General features: G+C 40.6%; 1 protein-coding gene across 5 annotated transcripts in view; it reads right to left on the bottom strand.

Annotated features, from left to right (window-relative positions):
- pou6f2 (POU class 6 homeobox 2) overlaps positions 1 to 23,753 on the bottom strand; it is a 581,389-nt gene that overhangs the window by 93,232 nt on the left and 464,404 nt on the right. For all 5 annotated transcript variants that reach the window (XM_043688935.1, XM_043688932.1, XM_043688930.1 and 2 more), the window contains one exon: positions 17,414 to 17,542. In XM_043688935.1, the coding sequence (XP_043544870.1) occupies positions 17,414 to 17,542 (129 nt within the window). The remainder of the gene's footprint in view (positions 1 to 17,413; positions 17,543 to 23,753) is intronic.

Here is a 23,753-nt window from a genome sequence, read left to right on the forward strand (position 1 = left end):
TGTTACTGGGGTGTGAGGGGTCTCTGATGGTGTTGGAAGTGATTGTTACCGGGGTGAGAGGGGTCTCTGATGATGATGAAGAGAGTGTTACCGGGGTGGGAGGGGTCTCTGATGATGTTAGATGAGAGTGTAACCGGGGTAGGAGGAGTCTCTGATGATAATGAAGAGAGTGTTACCAAGTTGGGAGGGGTCTCTGATGATGTTAGATGAGAGTGTAACCGGGGTAGGAGGAGTCTCTGATGATAATGAAGAGAGTGTTACCAAGTTGGGAGGGGTCTCTGATGATGTTAGATGAGAGTGTAACCGGGGTAGGAGGAGTCTCTGATGATAATGAAGAGAGTGTTACCAAGTTGGGAGGGGTCTCTGATGATGTTAGATGAGAGTGTAACCGGGGTAGGAGGAGTCTCTGATGATAATGAAGAGAGTGTTACCAAGTTGGGAGGGGTCTCTGATGATGTTAGATGAGAGTGTTACCTGGGTAGGAGGAGTCTCTGATGGTGTTGGAAGAGAGTGTTACCGGGGTGGGAAGGGTCTCCGATGATGTTCAATGAGAGTGTTACCTGGATAGGAGAGGCCTCTGATGGTGTTGGAAGCGAGTGTTACCGGGGCGAGAGGGGTCTCTGATGGTGTTGGAAGAGATTGTTACCGGGGTGGGAGGGGTCTCTGATTATGTTAGATGAGAGTGTTACCAGGGTGGGAAGGGTCTCTGATGATGTTCAATGAATGTGTTACCGGGGTAGCACATCTAGAGGAATTAAGGGCTACGGGGGGAACGCTGGTAAGTGGAGCTGAAATGCGCATCAGCCATGATTGAATGGCGGAGTGGACTCGATGGGCCGAATGGCCTTACTTCCACTCCTATGTCTTATGGTCTTATGGTCTTATTCCCACCCCCATTCACCCATTGTACTCTTTGCTACCCTCCCCCACCCTCCTCCCTGACCTATCACCTCCATTCCCACCCCCATTCACCTATTGTATTCTATGCTACTTTCACCCCACCCCACCCTCCTCTCATTTATCTCTCCAGTCTGCAGGCACTCTGCCTATATTCCCGATGAAGGGCTTTTGCCCAAAACATTGATTTTCCTGCTCTTTGGATGCTGCCTGAACTGCTGTGCTTTTCCAGCACCACTCTAGTCTAGAATCTGGTTTCCAGCATCTGCAGACTTATTCTTACCTAGTTGATTTTAACCCTACTGCGAATCCTCTTGCAAGGATGCCTACCTTGAAGAAGATTTCCTCCTCTCTCTACAAGAATCTCAGGGAGTCCCTCTCCCACTGCAACTCCCAGGTCATTTCCTCTGCCCTGAAGCTCTTCAACCATGTCCTGAAACAGACTCGCTATCACAGCCACATTTGCTTCCTCAGTACCTCCCTCCGTAACCAACTCATCCCACACGGACTCCGGACCACCTTTAAACCAGCAGAGTTCGGACCCGAACAGGACAAACAGTACAGACTACAGATTCAAAAACATCAACAACGGTTCTCCTTCAAGATCCTCCGCTCCACACTCACAGCAATGTGCCGGCACCTAACCTCTCCACAGTCAGCCCTGCCTCAGCTGAGGGCCACACTCTCTCAGAATTGCAAAGGACCCCTCCTTTACTATATTCTCAGGACAATTCATACTCTCAACAAACAGTATTTCAACACCGTCTCAAACATCAAAAACTGTAAGTACAACAAACTTTTATCCACCCACCTCCAGAAGATTCCCCCAGCCTCTGGAACTGCTCAGATACTATTAGTCATGCAGCTGGTACAGCTACCATCCCCACAGTGATGGATGACATCATTTCTGCCCCCATCATGGCCGCTTCTACAGCCACTTCCGCCCCTCACAATTCCTCATTCACCACATGTGACATCACTCCCGGCCCTCACATCATCGCTGATGTCACACGCTCAGCCCCCCAGAACCCTGAGGGGAACACCACCCCAGCTCATGACTCCATCCCCACACCCACCACACCCACTCCAGTTACAGACTCTATCCCCACTCCCAGCTCCACACCCACACCGTCCCTCCAGACCTCCCCCTCACTGAGGGTGAAAGATCAGTCCTCAGCAAAGGACTCACTTTCATCCCCCTCCGCCCACGCATCAATGAATTTAATACATGCCGTGATGTCGAACACTTCTTCGCCGACTCCACCTCCGAGCTTACTTTTATAATCAGGACTCATGCCCACCTTCCGAGGACCCCTTCGCCTGCCTCCAACACACTCCATCTTCCTGGACACCCCGTGCTGGCGTATTACCCGCCCTCAACCTCTTCATTTCCAACTGCCGCCGGACATTAACCGCCGCAACCTGTCTACCCACCTCCCCCACTCCAACCTCTAACCCTCACAACGTGCAGCCCTCCACTCCCTCTACTCCAATCCCGACCTCACCATCAAGCCAGTGGATAAAGGGGGTGCAGTGGTAGTCTGGCGCACTGACCTCTACACCGCTGAAACCAAATGCCAACTCGAAGACACCTCCTCCTAACGCCCTCTCGACCATGACCCCACCCCCATCACCAAACCATCATCTCCCAGACCATTAGAACGTCACCACCTCAGGAGATCTCCCACCCACAGCTTCCAACCTCATAGTCCAGGAACCCCACACTGCCCGGTTCTACCTCCTTCCCAAGATCCACAAGCCTGACCACCTTGGCCGACCCATTGTCTCAGCATGCCCCTGCCCCACTGAACTCATCTCTACCTACCTCGACATTGTCCTATCCCCTGTAGTCCAGGAACTCCCCACATACGTTCGAAACACCATACATGACCTCCTCCAAGACTTCCGTTTCTCTGGCCCCCAACGCCTCATCTTCACCATGGATATCCAATCCCTCTACGCCTCCATCCGCCATGACCAGGGCCTCCAAGCCCTCCCCCAAAGGAGCCTTCCACATCCATCAAAGTTTTACCTGCACATCCACCAATATCATTTATTGTATCCGTTGCTCCCGATGCTGTCTCCTCTACATTGGGGAGCCTGGACGCCTCCTCGCACAGCATCTCTGGGACACCCGCACCAATCAACCACACTGCCTTGTGGCCCAACATTTCAACTCTCCCTCCCACTCAGCCGTGGACATGGAGGTCTGGGCCTCCTTCACCGCCGCTCCCTCACCACCCGACCCCTTCGAGGAAGAACACCTCATCTTCCGCCTCGGAACACTTCAATCCAAGGGCACCCCAGCTCCAAACTTCCAGCTCAGCACTGTCTCCATGACTTGTCCTACCTGCCTATCCACTCCCACCCTCCCCTCATTTATCTCTCCACCCTGCAGGCACTCTGCCTGTATTCCTGATGAAGGGCTTTTGCCCGAAGGTTGATGCAGTTTAAAATAATTAGTCTTTTTTTCTCTTTAAAGTCTTATTTCCTGATGCAATTATATTTGCTTATTAGTTGAAGTGTTAGTTGAACAATGGAGTTCAGATTGTGCAAACTGTAAATCCACTGAGTTTCCAAAAAAAACCATCATGTTCTATTCCAGTTTCATTTGAGCCTTTTTCATAGATGGACGGCTCAGTAATGAGGATATTTCATTTGATATTATGTATGTGTTGATGTAGTAGTTATGCAGCCAATATACAGTAAAGCACCAGTCTTGTTACTGGTTTCAGCACATTGCCATGGCCAAACCTGAAACAGGTAGAACCTTAAACTTACTTCAAAGCTTATTATTTGGAGAATCTCAGCAACAGTTTAACAAATACACTCCACATACTCAGGACCTACATCCACGGTCCAACACAAATCATTTAAATGTGGCCGCAAATAAAGCATTTACGAGTAGTACGATTCTGTCTGCCTTATCAGAATGACAATCATGTGGAATTTCAGAAACTTTGTTGTTACATTCGGGATAATTCATTGCATAATGGTATTTTGGCTTGTTTTAAAAAAATATGTTGACCATACGCCAGTTATTCGAAGCTCATTCATTCAATTGTTATAGTTCCCCAATTCCTGCCATCTGTTATAATTGTCAGATGTAGCTCTATTGCCATTCTTTTTTAGTTATGATTCTGCTTTCGCACTGTTGCTTCTAGCATATATTTTGGCCATCTCACATTGCCACCACTAATGAATCCTCCATTCTTTGAGTTACTGCTGCATGTCCCTTGAGCCATAAAGGCTTCAGGGAATGAATGCTTTCTCAGGAAAGTCTTTTTTTTTATGGCTTCAGACATCTGTACCAAAACTATGTTTCTTTCTGCAAATTGAAGTCCACTTACTACTCTGAGTCCAAAACCTTAGCACGCTTCAACAATTTAAAGGCAAGCACTGAACTAGGAATCTCCAAATGGAACTTTTGCAATCCTGCATTAGTCAGTTAAATTCCAATATATATGCTTCCACAGAATATCCATCTTGCCTTATAAATATATCAAAGTATGACCTTTCCTCATATGTATTTAATAAGTCATCTTTGTTATAAATTTTGTCCATAAATTTTAATGGAATTTCCAAACCTTTCTCAGTGTCCAATTGTTGAGGCTCAAGTTCTGAGAATACTTTATACATGAACTAGCTTCTGGTAGGAATTGACAGTGCCCAGGCCATTCCAGCGGTCTCAGGATTTATTTTTATTTTGCAAACTATCCGTCCAATGGATTGATTACTGAGGATCCCAGCCTTTGATTTTAGGGACAGTCTGGTCATTTTCTATCTGCCCTGTGTAATGCTGGCATTTCAGCCATTCACAGAAACATAAAAGCATGTCCACTCCACAACAGTGAGGAGGTACATGAACTGAAATTGCTGGAAAAGTCCAGCAGGTCTGGCAACATCTGTGCAGTGAAATCAGAGTTAACCCTGGTCGAGTGACCCTTCCTCAGAACTGATTCATTCTGAGGAAAGGTCACTTGACCCAAAATGTTAAATCTGATTTCTCTCCACAGATGCTGCCAGACCTGCTGATCATTTCCAGCAATTTCTGTTTTTGTTTCTGATTTACAGCATTGGCAGCTCTTTTGGTTTTTATTTGATGAGGAGAGACATATTGACCTTGGCAACTGAAATTTGTTCAGTCTGCAGACCCAGTCCAGTTACCTTTGAAATGTACATTTAACAGATATAATTAATTTTTTTTGAGATTTTTTTTAAAACAAAAATTAATTGCAGATATTTAATTTGGACATGCTGTGTGATGTGTAATTATGTGAGGTTGCAAGAATCTTGATATTACATTCAATTTTCAAGACATCATATTTAATACTAATCATAATCAAACATATTCATTAAATTAATATTATAATCCCACAACAGTAAAAGTAATAGAATAAGATATGGGGGAAACAAGCGATGTAAGCTCTATCTAGCTTGAACAAGATTAAAATTAGAATAGAATCCCTACCGCGTGGAAACAGGCCCTTTAGCCCAACAAGTCCACACTGACACTCCAAAGAGTAACCCACCCAGACCCATTCCTCCTAACTCACCTAACCTATACATTCCTGAACACTATGGGCAATTTAGCACAGCAAATTCACCTAATCTGCTCATCTTTGGACTGTGGGAAGAAATCGGAGCACCCGGACAATTGTTGTACCGATTGATTGGCTTACTATTTAGAAACATTTCTCTTAACCCACTTGAAGGGGAACCTTACTTAAAAGCAGAATTAAAAAAAACATGATTTTGTTTGGAATCTCTTGCTATAGGGTTCCATTAAAATACATGTGAATGCATTTTCTGTAAAGCTATCTATGATGAGCTTATGCAGAGGTGCTATCAACAAAATGTAATGAGCTTATTTCAATGAGGTAAGCCTGCCATTTACAGGAAATGCATACTGGGCACATGACTAATATACCACTTTATTATTGATAAATTGGAGTCATGGAGAGTTGTTGCAGTACACCTTTAGGTGGTACACAATGTTGTCACTGGTGGTGGAGGGAACGAATGTTGAAGATGATGGATGGGTGCCAGTCAACCTCTTTTGTCTTGGATAGTGTCAAGTCTCTTGAATTCTGTTAGAGATGTGATGATCCAGGCAAATAGAACATATTCCGTCACACTCCTGACTTGATTCTTATGGAAAGACTTTGTGAAGGTTGGAGGTGAATTACTTGTTGTAGATTTTCTAGACTCTAACCTGCTTGTATAGCCACTGTATTTTCATGGCTGGTCTAGTTCAGGTTCCAGTCATGGTATCCCCAGAATGTTGACAGTGTGGAATTCAGTGATGGTAATGCCTTTGATTGTCAAGTGAAGGTGCTTCTCACTTGTTGAAACTGGAATGTTACTTGCCACCTGTCAGCCCAAACCTGAATGTTGTCCAGGTCTTGCTTCATTTGGACGTAGACTGCCTTTGTATGGGAGTATCAGCTTAAGGCTGGATGTTATCCAAGTCTTGTACCACATGGACATGGATTGCTTTAATATCTGAGGAGTTGTGAATAGTGCTGAACATTGTGCAATCAGTAACAAACATCCCCACTTTTGACTTTATGATAAAAAGTTGTTTCTTTCATGAAACAACTGAAGATGTTTGGTGCTCGGACATTACCCTGAGGAACTCTTGCAGTGAAATCCACCACCTGCAGGGATTTCCAAAAGCACAACCATTTTCCTTTGTTTCAGGTGTGAGTCCAAAGGCTGACAACTTTCCCCTTGATTTCCAATGGCTCTTTAATGCCATTCAATCACAAACTGTCTTGATGAAAAGGGCAGTCAGTCACACGACACATCCAGAGTTCACTCTTTTGTCTGTACTTAGACCAAAGTTATAATGGATTCCTTAGTTAAATGGCCATAGTGAATGCCAACTGATTGTCAAATTTATTTGTATTTGTTCACAGGATGTGGATATCACTGGTGAGGCCTGCATTTCTTGCCCATCCCAACTGCCCAGGGAGATTAATAATCAACTAGAGCGAGATGGTTATGGCTGAGCAAATGTCACTTGAAAGCACGGTTGATGTCCTCTTTCATCACTTTGCTGATGATTAGGAGTAGACTGATATGGTGGTATTGGTCATGTTGGATTTCTCTTGTTATTTTGTGGACAAGAATCTTTGCGGGCAGTTTTCCCAAATGCTGGGCGGGTGCCAGTGTTGTAGCTGCACCGGAAAGGCTGGGCTAGGGAGCATAACTAATTCTGGAGCAGTGGACCTATTATCTTGCAGAGTCTCTTGCCTTCAAATGTTTTGATATCAAATGGAATGAATTCAATTGACTGAAGACTGGAATCTTTCAGAATGAGGCCAGAGATGATTGCAAGTGCTTCAGCTTTGTCTTTTCCACAGTTGAGATTAGAGTGGTACTGGAAAAGCATAGCAGGTCAGGAGCATCCGAGGAGCAGGAAAATCAACATTCCAGGCAGGAGCCCTTTATTGGATGCTGCATGACCTGCTGTGCTTTTCCAGCACCAGTGTAATCTTGACTCTGATCTCCAGCATCTGCAGTCCTCACTTTCGCCTTTTCCACAGTTGGCCATGGGCTGCTCACACATAAAAACAGTAGCTTGTGAACACAAGTAATCTGAGCCCTAGCTACTGGATTGTCATGGTAAGAATTGGCTCAAATCAGAGGAATGCAAAGGAAGTGACATACGGTATAAATTCTTATTTAGTAGAAGAGTAATGAGGTAATGCTATCAGTGCCCTTGGGCCAGAGCCTATAACCAAGCCTGGCAGAGAAGCTAGAGTCAACAAGAGCAAAACACCACAGTTCAGGAAGACACGGAAAAGGGATAAAAGCGAAGGATTTCGGGAGTGCAATCAATGAAAACACTGCAGATCAACCTTCATCTAAGTGCAGGACCTGATGTTGGAAGTGTGATAGCTACATCGAGGACTTGAGGTACACTTAGCCAAAATGAACTCCTATTCTGGGGTATTAGTCTTTATACTCTGTGACTATTCAGGGAACACCTGAGAAACCTAGTGGGTCTGTGCCTAAATTTTAGTCTTCTATGAATTGAATGCCTGTTTTTAACCAAGCAGTGTGAATCGTACGTTTATTTTAACTAACCAATATCATCAATTCTTTGTTGTTACAGACTTGACTCTTTTCCTCTTCGTGCTGAGCCAACAACTGTTGTCGAGGACGGTAGCCAGGCAACACTACTGATGTGAAGGGCTCCATAATGGAGGATGGGATTATTTGTGGAGTTTCCACCTCAGTTTGGTTGTTTAACTGTCAAGTATCATTCATGGCTGGATGTGGCAGAAATGCAGAGCTTAGATCTGATTCATTGGTTGCAGTCAGTAAAATTAGTCTCTAGCTTCTGCATGAATTCTGTGCAAGTATCTAGGCTTTCAGAACTAGTTTTTCTTTTCTCAATGTGGCCAGCAGATGGCACTGACAGTATCATTTTCCTCTCACATGTTACAAAGACACTTCATACTTATGTTGCATGAAGGACTGAAGTTTTTGAAAGATGGTGGATAAAGGCATTTATTTCAAGTTTTGTGAATGTAAGTTTATTTCATGGTTTGTTTCATCATTTAAGGTTCACTGTGGACATTGGAGATTTTATTTAACAAAACTGGATTGGAGGAAAGTGTGCAACGAACAAGCTGATCTCTATCATTTCTGAAAAGAAAACCCTCGACATCAGTTTAGAGTGAGACTTATTTGTTATTTTGAAGGAAATATTGACTGCATTTCCTGAGTCAGTGAGATTTCTTCTCACTTCTGTCAGTGAGATTTCAGAGACAACTGTATTATTAATAAGTTGACCACATATGGCAGAACATCAGAGCACTAGATTCCAGAACACTTTTGCTTTCAAGCATAACCCATTAGTAAAGGTTTTTCTTTCAGAAAGTTAATATCTCCAGAGAATGCTTATTTTTCCTTTTCCTGAAGAGCGTGTACATTTTGGGATATTTAGAGGAATGAGCATTTATACTTCTATACTGCTGACTACGTTAACCAAATATTGCAAGTCTATTGAGTAAGTTTTGTTCAGATTATAAAACCAAAATTGCATTTATTCAGAAACCTGGTTGACAGACTTTTTCATGTAAAATCTGAATAAGATAATGTATTTAAATGGTGACCTAAGTACCTGGAGATAGTATCTTTATTTTGCAACTCATGGAATTGAGACTATAGTGATGCTGTAGCCCTCCAGCTTCAGTTGTAAGGCACGGTATTGACAATCTGTTTGCTTCTTCAAGGCAGGTTGCTCATAAAAAGGGTAGTGGGAAAAAATGATCACTGCAGTAGGGAATGTTTGAGGAAACACAAAAGGTTCCAGACAGAAAGGTTCCTGCTTTGGGTGGACAGGTGAAATAATGCTATGGTCCTGTGCCATCCAGTTGAACCTGAAGGTAACCCTTAATGGGAGCACAGACCCAGGATGATAAACTCCTATGGCCTGAACATGAGAACCGGGCAGTAGTGCTACCAGAGATCTAATCACATCATGTAGTTGGTCAATGCAGTGAATGCATAATTTCTTCACATTAAATGTCCTGCCCAACACAGCACCAAGCTCTCATTAAAAAAACAAAGAACTGTGGGTGCCGGAAATCAGCAATATAAACAGAAATTGCTGGAAAAACTTGGCAGGTCTGGCAGCATGTGTGGAGTGAAAGCAGAGTTTCCTTTCAGTCCAGTGACCCTTCTTCAGAACGCAAGAAGGGTCACTGGACCCAAAAAGGAAACTTTGCTTTCTCTCCACACATGTTGCCAGACCTACCATACTCTCATGTTGTTCAATGCACTGCACCTTCATCACCAACTAGTCATGGCACTCAGAACTCACATCTAACATACAGATACTCTCTTTCACCCTCAGATACCTAGTAATATGAGTCTCATACCTAACTCTCACCTCCAGCTATTCAGCTACATCACCCAAGCACAGTGCTATACAACCACCAACATTCTGTTCTCTCCCTTCCAAGACAGGTACTACATAAAAGAGGGAAGCAATGATAGGCATTTTAACTACAAAGTGTAATGTCTGTTCTTTCTGAATTGGAGCAAATTCAACAGGTGTGGAGATTGGAAAAGCAGGAGTGAAAGTCAGTATGTTCAATGCATAGAGCTCTTGATTTCTTCAATCATTTATTTTAATTTAAGTGAATGCCAACAGTGGGGGAAAATTGATCCCACTGGGAATGGAAAATCGGGCATGGTGGTCAATGTCAAAGTCATCCCAATGATTTTATTGTCATCAGCCGAACAGGACTGCAATATTCCAAAACTGAGTATGGACAGATGGATTTAAAAACTGGGGAAAATGGGTTAAAACATTTTGATAATTTAGGCTCTGCTAGATTTCCAAGATATCTTTTGCAACTGAGTGTTATTTCGTGCTACTTAGATGTGGCTGTCCTGCTGACAGGTTCAATACTTTCAACTGAAGAGCTTAGTATTCCTATAGATTGGGAATGGGTAACCACTATCACGGTCAATCTTTCTCAGCAGAGATATTGATTAATTCTTCATAGTGCTGAAGGGTGCACATGCTTTTTTTTACTTTTTGATGCTAAGAGCTACAATACTAAATGCAGGCAAACTGAGAAAACTGCCCTGTTTGTGGCCCATGGTTGAGGGTTTCATAAGTTGAATACTTTGATCTGAGGACAAAGTTGACGACTGTGGCTGAGATGAGACAACCTTTCACCCAGTGTAACTTGCAGCAGGTTTTTCCAGTCATTGTAATGTTGGTCTGTCATTGTTAGAGTTATAATACTGATTCTTCCTTGTGGACATAGCCCTTCAAATTGCATTTGCAGGTATCTACAATTTTATAGAAGGTGCCGAAATTGGATTCAACTGACTGAAGATGAGCTAGGTCTCATTAGTGATTGTCATATTCTGCAGTGGACAAGAAGGGCCCTGAAATGGGTAGCTGTTCTGAATGAGTCAAGGAGAAAGCTTTAAATGTTCTTGTTCATAGCAGAAACAAAGACATTTTTAATACAAAAGAAATCACCCTGCTAATCATTCAAGATCCATTGGCTTCAATTTCTAACCTTTGTTCAACTGGCAGTTGCAATGTCATAAGTGATTACATCGATGGAGCACAGCATGCAAGAAATTAGTTCTTTCCTTTAAAGACAGGATGGCTGACACTACGTATTGTTAATTGTACTTGGGGCAGTTCCATGATGGCAAAGTGTGTGATGATCAAGTATTTTGATACTTAGCAGGAAGGGGTGTTGCAATCTACCTCAGCACCTTAAACCAAGGAGGAAAGGAACTGTTTGGAGTTTCCACTCTTCACTTTTGAAGGGTCTGTGATGGATTGGTTCAGTTGTGGCTATATTGCCTGCTGACATTTTCTTCCAGAGGCCACGAATTAGTAATGCCCAAATAAGGAGGTCACGGTGACTGGTGGGTACCCAACAAACCAACCTTAGTTTCCACCATGTGAGCAGAGTTAAAATAATTAGAGTGAGCATTTAAGATCACTGATGTAGTTAAAATGACAAAAAATGGTAAACGGTGGGTAGAAGCAGACTTTTTCAAGTAGGAGAAGTATTAAGATGAAGGGTTCCCTGATAAAAGAACAAATGCACAATATTTAGAACCATCAACAGGGGAAGCTTCTCAAAGAGGCTATGAAATTTCAATACAGGAATAATATTTGATACTGAAACAATGCTATAATTCAAGATCACATTAGACAGATAGATGGAAAAAAGACACTGAAGGGAAATGAAACAGAGTGAGTATTATGGTTAGGACCATTTGCCCCACATACATGGTAAATACGTGGCGATAAATGAAATATATGTCTTCACAGCGGGGAAAAGAATGATTATTAAAATAATTGTTTTACTGATTGGATATAAATGTTTAGTACCATTCTAAACTAATTGGATGAGCAAAGAAAATTCTGAACGTCTTAAATAATTCATACATTACTGACTAGATTTTAAAAATAAGATTGTTATGCTGACTTGGTTTTAACAACTATTCACAACACTGGCCGATTTCAATAAATAGTTAATTTGCTGGCTACTTAAATAATTAAATACGGATTGAGTTTCATGAATAAATTTCATGAATGTATGTTACAAACCAGTGACCTATTGAGTGAACTGTAACAGTGGTTTGTCAGCTTTGGTTCATTTGGTAACATTCTGACCTCTAAGTAAGAAGGTTGTGAAGTTGTGCCCCATTCAGGTCTTAGGCAGAAAAACTAAGGCTGACACACTAGTGCAGGCATTCAGATAAGAAATTCAGCCATGTCTACACTTTTAGGTGAGTGTAAAGGATTCTATGGCATTATTTCAAGTATGCTAATATTCATCAAGCAAAGGTAGCTTCACTGGTTCAGGTTTGCACAATACAAGAAAGATGGATTTCCAAGAATTTTCTGCATGGCTCGAGAACCAGAATACAGCAGGAAGTCAAAAAGTTCCACTTCAAAGAGGCTTGCAAGCATGGTATAAAGGTATAAAGCATGGTATAAAACAATTTATTTTTGAGACCTTTCCTTCTGATTTTGTTGGAACATACTTTTTAATTTGTGAGAATAATTTTTGGTTTTCAGGTGCTCCTTTTTTTCACTCTCATGAGCTCTTTTTTTCGGTGATGCAGTCATGTCGTAAGAATGCCTTCTATTATCAACCCTCCATTAAATTTAAAGCCATAACACTGCTCAAATTAGATTGGCACATGACAACTGACATAAGTTAACATGTCACCATAAGTAAACATTTTTATTTGAAAAATTACTTATACACAACACTATCATTGAAACATTGATTTCATAAACTGGTGACCTCACTTTCCATGGCGTTTACACAAAGCTGGGTCATTTTATCCAGGCAGTTACTATCCTTTTTACTGTATCTCAAATTTAAATTGAACAAGCAACACGCACAATTACAATAATACCTACTACATCTTTCTTCCTGTAGTTGCTCCTGAATACATGCAGCCTAAAACTGAAGGCTTCACATCTATTTGTGGAATTCATTGCCTCAGTAAATTCAAGTATTCTTAGCTTCCCATTGAGCATCTCTTTGTTTTTCAGGATTAAAACTGCTCTCTCTCTTTTGCAGCCTCTCTTTTCACTTTTTAGTTTCTTGCACCATATACCCCCACCTCACTTGCAGCTTCCACCTCCCCACCCTTCCTTACTGACTTCCTCCCCATCAACTGCAAGAGGAAACAGCACTGTAGAGCACAAAGAGTCAAGATTGTGGTGGGCTGTCTGACATTCAGATCCTGACCCTTTATGTGGAGAGGATCCTGGCTCTGACTGTCGGAATGGCTGATTGACCATGGTGTCAGAGGCTACCTCTGACTTACTGTGCCATGATGCCTGAGCAAAAGCTATCTCCTTGTCTTGACTGAGGCTTGGTGACAACTATGACAACTGCCTTTGTATTGACGTTAAGCAGCAGTAATATGTGTAGTATTCCTGACTGAAGGGCCAAAGAGCAAAAGGCAAGGCAAGGCAAGGCCTGAATGCTGTGAAAATACAAGTGGTCTCAGAGTGAGTGACTGAGTGCTGTAACAGCAAGCAGAGAGCCTAGAGATGCAACCTGGTCCGGTCCAGTTCAAGGGCGGGGTGTGTGCATCTGAGTGCACAAGCCCTTGCTGAAACATTAAAATGAAAGTTGCCAGTGCAATACTGAAGTGCGTAAGCATCATGTAAGTGGCTTGCAGACATGTTGTGAAGATTCTTAGAAGATTGCACATGTAAACCAGTCATCCAGAACTCCATGCTAATGCTTTGAGGACATAGGTTTGAATCCAACATAAGCAGATGGTGAAATTTGAATTCAATTGAGAAAAGATAAATTAAAATTGCTGTTAGGGATCATGTAAATGGTCCCATCGGCAGATACAGCATTGGTTTATGAAAGGCAGGTCATGTTTAAATAATTTACTGGAATTCTTTGAGGACGTTATGAGCACGGTGGATAATGAGGAACCATTTGATGTAGTGCATTTAGATTTTCAGAAGGCATTCAACAAGGTGCCACACAAAAGGCTGCTGCATAAAATAAAGGTGCATAGTGTTACGGGTAATGTATTAGCCTGGTTAGAGGATTGCTTAACTAACAAGAAACAAAGCATGGGGACAAATTGGTATTTTTCTGGTTGGCAATCAGTGACTAGTGGTATGCCTCAGGGATCAGTGTTGCGACTGCAATTGTATTTGGAGTTGTGGACCAAGTGTAGTGTGTTAAGGTTTGCAGATGACACTAAGATAACAGATGATGCAAAGTGTGCAGAGGTCATTGGAAGTTTGCAGAGGGGGGATTGACAGGTTAAGTGAGTGGGCAAGGGTCTGGCAGATGGATTGCAATGTTGGTCAATGTGATGTCATCCAGTTTGATAGTAACAGCAAAATAGACTACTATTTAAATGCTGAAAAATTACTGCATGCTGGTGTGCAGAAATGCCTAGGTATCCTTGTGCATGAATCACAAAAAGTTAGTTTGCAGGTGCAGCATACTGAAGGCAGCAAATTGAATATTGTCTTTCATTGCGAGAGGGATGGAGTTCAAAAATAAGGAGGTTATGCTGCAGCTGTATATGGTGCTGGTGAGGCCACACCTGGAGTACTGTGTCGAGTTTTGGTCTCCTTACTTGAGAAAGGACGTACTTGCACTGGAAGGGGTGCAGAGGAGGTTCATTCGGTTGATTCTGCAGCTAAGAGGGGTGTCTTATGAGGAGAGATTGAATAGACTGGGACTATACTCATTGGAATTTAGAAGAATGAGGGGTATCTTGTAGAAACATATAAAATTATGAAGGGAATTAAAAAAGACAAAAGCAGGGATGTTATTTTCACTGGTGGGTGAAATTAGAACGAGAGGTATAGCCTCAAAATAAGGAGGACCAGATTTAGGAGTGAGTTGAGGAGGGACTTCTTGTCCCAAAGGGTTGTGAATCTGTTGAATTCCCTGCCCAGTGAAGCAGTTAAGGCTACCTTGTTGAATGTTTTTTAAGGCAAAGATAGACAGAATTTTGAACAGTAAAGGAATTAAGGGTTATGGTGAGTGATTGGGTAAGTGAAGCTTAAACCAGTTGGTTCAGTCTGATAGGAAATACTGTGCTTGGACTGACAGGAGATCTTCTGTTAATCCACCAGCAGTGCTATAACTGCACTTAGTTTGCTGACAAAATGATCCTTGTCTCCTTTTAATGGTCAAGTCTCCCGAGGTTTGAGAAACCTGTCTGACCAGGGCTAAACCTGGAGGCTGCGTTGAAATGATATGTGAAACCTCAATGAATTACAGTCGGTTCTGCTATAACGTGTTTGTCAACGTGAATTGGCTTTAAAGCGATTTAAGAATTTAGACCGTTACTTGTAAACGTGAATGTTCCTTACTTGTATTTGCTACAACACAATTCTGGCCCCATTAGTTTAGATGGTGCTGCTATTGTGCGATTTTCTTATAATGCGAGATAGCATGAGAACGGGACTATTGCATTATATCAGAATAGACTGTACTTAATTAACCACATCCCCAGCGAGCGGGCTGGTTGGCAGAAGTTGTCCCAACTTCCTTAGCCACAAAGTATGGCATAGGATTAAAATGCAGGGAAGTTATTCTAAATTTGTGGGTTGAAAAGTTACGGGAGTACATGACAGAATTGGGTTTGGCTGACAGCTCACTCGCCCACTGAATGAAACTTGGGTACGAGCTGACATACTCTGAACAAATCAGCCCACTGCCAAGTTCAATGTCTGTGCCTCAGGTCCAAGAGGTCTGACCCACTGGAAATGTGATCAATCTGATTGGCCAGGAGTCTCAGTAGCAGTGCCAGTGCTCAGTTAACGGCGCTGCCAGAGTGGCACCGAGTCACTGCATGAAGGCCCCAATGGATCCTAACACAGGTAAGTAAGGAGGAGCACTGGGCAGGGAGGATTTGGCAACCTCAGATTCGGCATGAGTTGGGCAGCAAAGTGAGGTTTAAATTTGGTGTTGAACAGAAAGAAAGTCAGGTTCCATCTTCTGTGGGGTTGTCTCTTAAATGCAAAGAACATTCTTTAAAATAGTTTCTGATGCCATCACATACACCTGCCTGCTCATGTCAATTGTGTTATGGTGTGGAGGGGTATTGAATGAGGAAGATAGACTGTATAGGTTTTCTGGTAATTACAACAGTTAGAATATCTACTTGCAGCTAGATGATATGAACATGTTAGGATATGATTGGATAATATAGTCATGAAAATGATATTGAGATATGGGTGAGTAAATGTGTCACCTTTGATTGGGAATTACAATTTGTATAAATAGTGAATTGAAAGCTGGTTATCTGTAAAACAGTACAAAACCTTTGTTCCATTATAAAGATTTAACCATTTTGTGACATGCACATCTCTGAATAAATGTTTAAACAAAGAAATCTGAGTTTTGTCTGGTCTTATAGATAATGGGACAAAGCAATTTGTTGGAGCAAAATTTGAAGCATGTAATTAAATAACTACTACGACAAAATGTCTCCTCTTTCACACAAATACTGAGGTATTAACTACTGTACTTCTGCAACAAGGGGATGGTACATCAACACTTACTGATAAATAGTTTAGGGCTCTGCTTGCCTTCAGAAAACAAGCTTAAAATCTGCAAAATATCATATGTAGCATTTTAAAAACTTAGAACTCATCACTGCTAAATAAACAACTCTCATTACTATGAGCCACAACTTCACAAGCTATGGATTGCTACTGAATTGTTTCAAAAAGAAGATGAATACACAGTCAAATCACTTTTAAGGAGATTTCAAATAGAAGTTAATACAAAGTAAAAGCCGAGGTAACAAAAGGATGGTTGGTATGCTGTTGAGACAATCTTCCCATAATATCTGTTGTGTCCACCTGAGATAGGATGATTCATTAGATCAGGCTCCAAGTTGACAAGGTTCATCGTTCAACTCTCAGTACTGATGGAGCAATTCTAAATCTGCCCAATAAATATGACAAGGCCAGCAATTTACTGTTGTTCAAGGTATATTTTTGCTTATATTAAATCTTCCTCAAAGAACACACGTATATGTGTGTGTCTCAATATTATCCAAATACTGTAATAACTACCAAATGTGCTAAAATCACATATATTGTTTGATCACAAAATCAATGTAGATATTTAACAGTTAATTCTCCAAAACAACTCTTTTCTTTCTTTGCCACTGCTTGAACTGTGTTGAGTGTTAAAACAATGATTTTAATGTGTTGCAAATATTGTTTTACATGACCAATTTATTTGTTATGTGCATTAGTAAGGACTTACGCAGGCAGATCCCAGATTGCAAATGGGTTCTGTTCTGTTCTTCAGTACATTTGTAAGTCAATTTGTATTCCAGTCAGAAAATAAGACAACAGAATATATTACAATATAAAACAGATATTCGTAAATGTTTGCATGTTGGATCTTCAACATTAGTATTAACATGGAATCTCATTCGTAAATCAGACCTTTGTAAATTGGGTACCTTCTGAAATATTATGACTCACCTGGCCTTGTGCGTTAGTCACCAGCTGAGAAGTCATCCCCTGCAGGTTGGACAGGGCAGTGCTGAAGGCTTGGGAGCCAGCTATGGATCCCATAGCAGCTGCTTGACTTGCCAGAGGGTTATTAACAAGCTGAAAAAGCAATGGCAAAACCATTAGTTTACAACACAATATAAAGTAATTTCACTGTGACTGCGATTTAAATGCAGATTTAACACAAGGATTTCCTTTCAAAATTTGTTATTCCTTGCATTAAGTTTACAATCGAGCACAATCACTTCTACCATCTTCAACTATACACAGAAATTATCTAAATAAATTGACCAATACTTATTTTCCTCAGTGATAATCATAAAAATACCAATAATAAAATCAAAGTTTCCCTGAGGGTGCTAAAATGTTAAAGATGTATTTGACAAAATGAATGTGACAGAAGTTTGGAAATTTGGAAACCAATAACTTAATCAGCTCTCTTCATGTTGCATTCTTTATATTTGTTCTTTTCCTTTCTCTTTCCCAGTGTTCCGAGAGTTGAATGCTTATTTGTTTAGTCTTGGGTAGATGTTGGTGAATATATTTTTTTCTTCAAAGGAGGTCACATGTCAAGTCACACAGTTTCGACAACAAAGGAAATGCGCTGTAGTAACCAGATCTGTCAAATCTGCAAATTACCTTAGCTCTAAATTATAGCACCTCTTTGGTGGTGAAAGGCCTCAACAAGATGTAAGACCTTGGCTTGCAAGACATGCTCCAATTTTCAGAGGTATTAATTATGCATTTTTGTTGAAAAGCTTAAATGCCTCAAATCTATGTTAATTATTAACAACATGTCTTAGCATCCTCAAGGTGGCATTAGTACTTAAGTGCCATAAGTATTTAAAACATTTCATGGTTACCTTGCATTGCTTTGGTAAATAATGTGAAAAAAAAATTATTTCACTTATTTTACTTAATATAACAACAAAGAAGGCTTTCTAGCTCCTTCTGCTTAATACAATTTTGCATTAAAAATTTACAGACAACTCTTTACAGATAAGAAAATGTGCATGTATTTTGGAAGTTGTCAGAAAATTTACTACTCAGAAGGGCACAAGTTCATTTTTATAATACAGTAAAACCTTTCGGAGGCTTTTAATCATCTCACTTAGAGACTCCTGAGAATTACCAAACGTATGCAACTAGGCTTTTTGCTCTATTACATCTAACTTGCATTTCAATTACTTTTTTAGCTTTATTAAATTAACTTTGAATTCACTGTGCAACTTTCCATTCACTTTTGCCATTATGTAGCACATTGATGAATTATGGACTGTTTACTAATGCAGAACATTTTAGCTAATGGTTGATGAATTGGGTTAATGTGATGGAGCTTTAATGCTTTAGTCTGCCCATTCTCCCCAGGTTGGCCAAGAAATTCTATCTGCAGTTAAAATTCTGTTTTGGGTCTTGTTGAAATAACATCATGAAACCAGACAATACATGGGCCTGCCACTGCAGTTTGCTATTTGGAGAGAGGAAGAACTTGGCTGGCAGGTCAGCTATTGGACTGGATGGCAGAAGGGGCTAATTGTTGATCCCTACGGAGGGACTTTGAATGTCCTTTCGGCTGTTTTTTTTTCTGGAGCTCTTCATCTTAAACAGGAAACTTCCCTTGGCTCTTTTTTTCTGTGATTTCCAGTGGGGTATTTAGGGTTTGCCAGTCAAACCATTTATTTGGTTTGGCAAGATACGCTGTACAGACTTCACTTATTTATAAACCACATTTCATTTGGCAGCAACTGCTTCACGTAGGCACTTTGATAACTAAAGTCATCAGAGTCAATATGCTGTCTATTGAACTTCTGACACTGTTCTCTGTATAGCAGTTCTGAATTTAGGAACAGGAGGTCTAAATTAGCAGCTCAAAGGTTGAATTTCTCTGCTACTGAAGTTCAAACTTCATCTGTGCAGCCAGTGGAATCACACAGTAAAAGTCAAGGGCTTCACAACTGAAGAAATATGAATGACCGAAGGGACAGTCACTCCATCATTGACCACTTCCAGGTAGACAATAAAAAAACAGCATTGGTAAAAGCTTAGGATCATGATTGTCCCATTGGCAGAATACAGTAAAAGAACACTTAAAGAAAGGAAGATGAAGAAATATATTTAAAAATGAATGGGCTAAATTATAACAACCAGCTCAAAGCTCACTCACTCTTATCAAAGATGGAGGAATATGGCTTTGATTTTTGTGCTTTACAATGTCCATTTCTTATCAACATCACTAATTTGTTGTTAAATAGCATCTTAATGTAGGAAAAGGTGCATCAGAAATTAGTGTTCAGAGGATTGAGCATGATATAATTTCTGAATTGAGGATTAATTAAAGACAGAAAACAGAGAATTAGTTGTATCTTCATTGTAATTAATTGTTCCTACAAATAGGGATTGACTGGAACTGTAACTCGATAAATTAAAGCTTATAAAATCTTCAAAGGTTGCAATCGAGCTGTAATGTTTATCACTTGCCTTCTGAGGAGAACTTGATAAGAGAGAAAGGTTGAAAATTAAGAAAAATAAAATTTCGACAGAGAACTAAAATTCTAGCGGCCATTGTGGAAAGCAGAAGAATGCACGTGTAAATTGTCAGGGTGTGATTTTGCTCTCATGTTGTTGGGAGTCTGGACCATGTGATCAGCGGAAGAATGAAGTGGATAATTGGACATAGATTATGTTCTTATCAAAGGGAAAAAATGTCTGGCTAATGTTTGCTGCTTCCTATAAAAAATTCTTTAATGACGAAAGCTTGGATCCTCTGTTAATGATCTTGAATTAAATCTACAAGAAAGATAAGTTATTAATTGCCTTTGCATGATGGTTAGAATTTGATATATTTTTCCATAGAATGCCCCTATATATTCCAAAATCTATCATGACTTAAATAGATTGTATACAAGATTGACTAAATTAAATTTGGGGACTCCTGGTTTAGACTTAGTGTTTAAATTATTGGATTGTGTTAAGGTGTCTCATAAGGACAGGTGATGGGTTTTACCAAGTGGCTAATTCTCCAAGAAGGAGATTCTGTTGTATTAGATCTCTTTTTTTTTATTAGCTTAAAATTCTTATAGAAACAATCAATTCTTTCACAGTTGCCTGAGGAAAAATATCTGGTGCAGAGCAAAATATCCATACTGTCAAAGAGATGAGTATTAAGGAGATACAAAGATTTTTAATGAGTGAGAGAGGAAATTGGTATTACAGAAGGACTGAGAGAGCTGAAAATATGACCAAAGTGAAGAGTTTCTTTGCAAGGTTATCGATTGTGGGAAATGGGGAATAAAGGGTTAACTATACCTTTACTCTAAAAGCATTTGAGACAGGACCTATGTCATAGTGATGTCAGACCACATGAAAGTGGAGCTGAGTTGCTTGGATTCCAGAAGGTGTCTTCTCCTATCAAATACTGTATCCAGCTGTGTTCAATAAAGCTAGTTAATGTTCACTCACATATGTGTCGACCTGAACCAATTTTACTAGGTGGTGGAAGCAATGACAGACCCATGGCACTGGAGAAAAGTGGCTTGGATGGAACTGGAGTGATGTGCTGCAGGGAAAGGACTTGAAGATCAATTCAACCACTGGACCAGTCTGCCAAACAACACAGCTGCAAAGGCTCAACAGACTTGAGAGAGCAATGAATTCTGATGCTAAACCCTAAGAAGTTTTCTGGTGGAAGTCACAAACAGGCTGAACAAGGGCAGAGTCACCACCAAAGAACCAAAAGAATACCACTGCAACAACAGAGGAACTGTGCTGAATGGCTCCAAATGCCATTTCAGAAGCTTCCTGACATGGCATGAAGGAGGCCCACCGAAAGAAAGAAGGCCTTGTCCACACTGCGTAAGAACATACTTGCTGTCACAGTAGCCCCTATTGAAAAATACACAAGGCATCCAATTTCAAAGACAAACACAGACAGCAGATTTTCTTCTCTTGGGCATTCACAGACTAGGGTTCCATTCAAGACTGGAACATAGATGTTGCTTTTAATGGCCTCTGCCATACTTTAAAACTGGCCACAGCATTACAGTCATTGTTTGGAGAACAGCCTTAAATGACTGAGGAAATTTACCCTGTATTATTCAGGGTACACCAGCCTTAAGGTCAAAGGCTAGTGGCAGGCAATGTTATGACACAAAGCCAAGGACAAGTTTAAGCATTGTAAGTTCTCTACAAACAGTCATACTCACTGCTTGACAAGTCTTACATCAGCTAGGTATAAAAGACAATTGAGGACATGGTCTAGAAGAATATGATTTTAAATTTCATACAGCTGACTATATGGTGGTCTACAATGACGCCACTTCCCAAACTGAACAGATCAACATGAATTTGTGTTCATTTAGTACATTTGAACAAGACAGTGCAGCAAGAAATACATCCAATGATGACAGTAGACAATGGCCTTGCTGAACTTACAAACAGCACATTTTCAAGCAAGATGTGAAGAGAAGTTTCTGGCAATTTTCCTTAGACAAGGACTCCAAACCATCGATTATATGTTCATAACACTCTATAAATATCATTGTTTTAATTGTCTGCCCTCTGACATTACGTCTGCATCTAAGATTTTCTAGTGGAAAATATCTTCCATTTTAGAATTTCTGGAAGGCATTGTACATCACATGAATGACATTCTCATCTTTGAGTCCATTAAAACACAACTAAAAGAGGGCAGAAAGATTCTTAGATTCATAGAGTCTCGCAGCACAGAAATAGAGACTTTGATCCAACTCACCAATGTTGATCAGACTTCCTAAACTAAATTAATCCCATTTGCCTACGTTTGGCCCATATTCTTCTAAAACTTTCCTATTCGTGTACTTGTCCAAAAATCTTTTAAATGTTAAAACTGGACCTGTATCTACCACTTCCTCTGATTGTTCATTCCTTATATATGCACCCGCTCTGCGTGAAAACTTTATCCCTCAGCTCTCTTTTAAATCTTTCTTTTCTCATCTTAATATGCCATATAGTTTAAAATTCTCCTCACTCGAGATAATACTTTTGCTATTCACCTTTATCTATACCCCTCATGATTTTATAAACCCTTATAAGGTCACCCCTCAACCTCCTACGCTTTAGGGAATAAAAGTTTCAGCCTATCCAGTCTCTCCTTATAACTCAAATCCTCTAAACCTGGTAATGTCCTTGGAAATCTTTCTGCACCCTTTCCAATTTAATAATATCCTTCCTATTGCATTGCAACCAGAACTGTGTGCAATACTCCAAAAGTGGCCTCACCAAGGTCCTGTACAGCTGCAATATGACACCCCAATTCCAATATTCAAAGCTCTGACCAATGAAGGTAAGCACACCAAATGCCTTCTTCACTATCCTGTCTACCAATGATGTAACTTTCAAGGAACTATGTACTTGAACCCCTAGGTTTTTCTGTTTGACAACACTACCCAGGGCTCTATCAGTAACTGTGTAAGTCTTGCTCTGATTTGTCTTACCAAAATGCAAGACCTTGCATTAAATTAAATTCCATCTCCACTCCTCGGCTGAATGGCCTATTCTTGCTCCTGATTCATTTACTTGTATGACTGCAGAGTAAAGGAGAATCTTGAGAAAGATTGCTTAATGATAATGTGAAATCTCAGAGCAAATAGGGATGGAGTGATGAGGTGCAGCAATTACAGGAAGGAGGTTTAGATGGTAGGAGCACAAACACTGACCATTGTTAGTGAGTTGAAGGAACAGAATGACGGTCAGAGATAGCCGTTGTCCTCGCTTGATGTCAAATACACTGCCAACTGGGCAGGACTGGACATTTTGGGAGATATTTTGCTCCTTAAAATGAGCAGAAACATTACATTCCCAATGCTGAACTGGATGTCATCAGCTAACTCAACACAGATCAGGATCAAGAGAGATGCTCTTGGTTTCTACAGGTTCGTGAATACCAGGGTGCATTAACATGAAAGTTCAGCATTATTTGCTCGATCATGTGATTGAATATGGGGAATCTGTAACTTGCTAAGGATACTTAGTGCAAATTGTCAAATCTTTTATCTATTATAGTAAAATTCACACCATACAGGTGATAGAAAATTACTATTTCCAACAGGATAGAGCGTAACTAGCTTCTCCTGACATTCAGAAGCTGATGCATTGAATCACCACAATCGTCATCTTGGACCTCACTACAGATCAGATTCCTAATTTGATCAGTTTTATAAATACCGTAGCAGTAAGAACTGGTCTGTATTCTAGTAACTCAACTCTAGACTTTCCAATGCCTACCCAACAAGTACATTTGTTAAATGGCAAGACTGATGTATGAAGAGAAACT

Source organism: Chiloscyllium plagiosum, chromosome 4 (assembly GCF_004010195.1).
Source record: "Chiloscyllium plagiosum isolate BGI_BamShark_2017 chromosome 4, ASM401019v2, whole genome shotgun sequence".
Taxonomy (NCBI): domain Eukaryota; kingdom Metazoa; phylum Chordata; class Chondrichthyes; order Orectolobiformes; family Hemiscylliidae; genus Chiloscyllium; species Chiloscyllium plagiosum.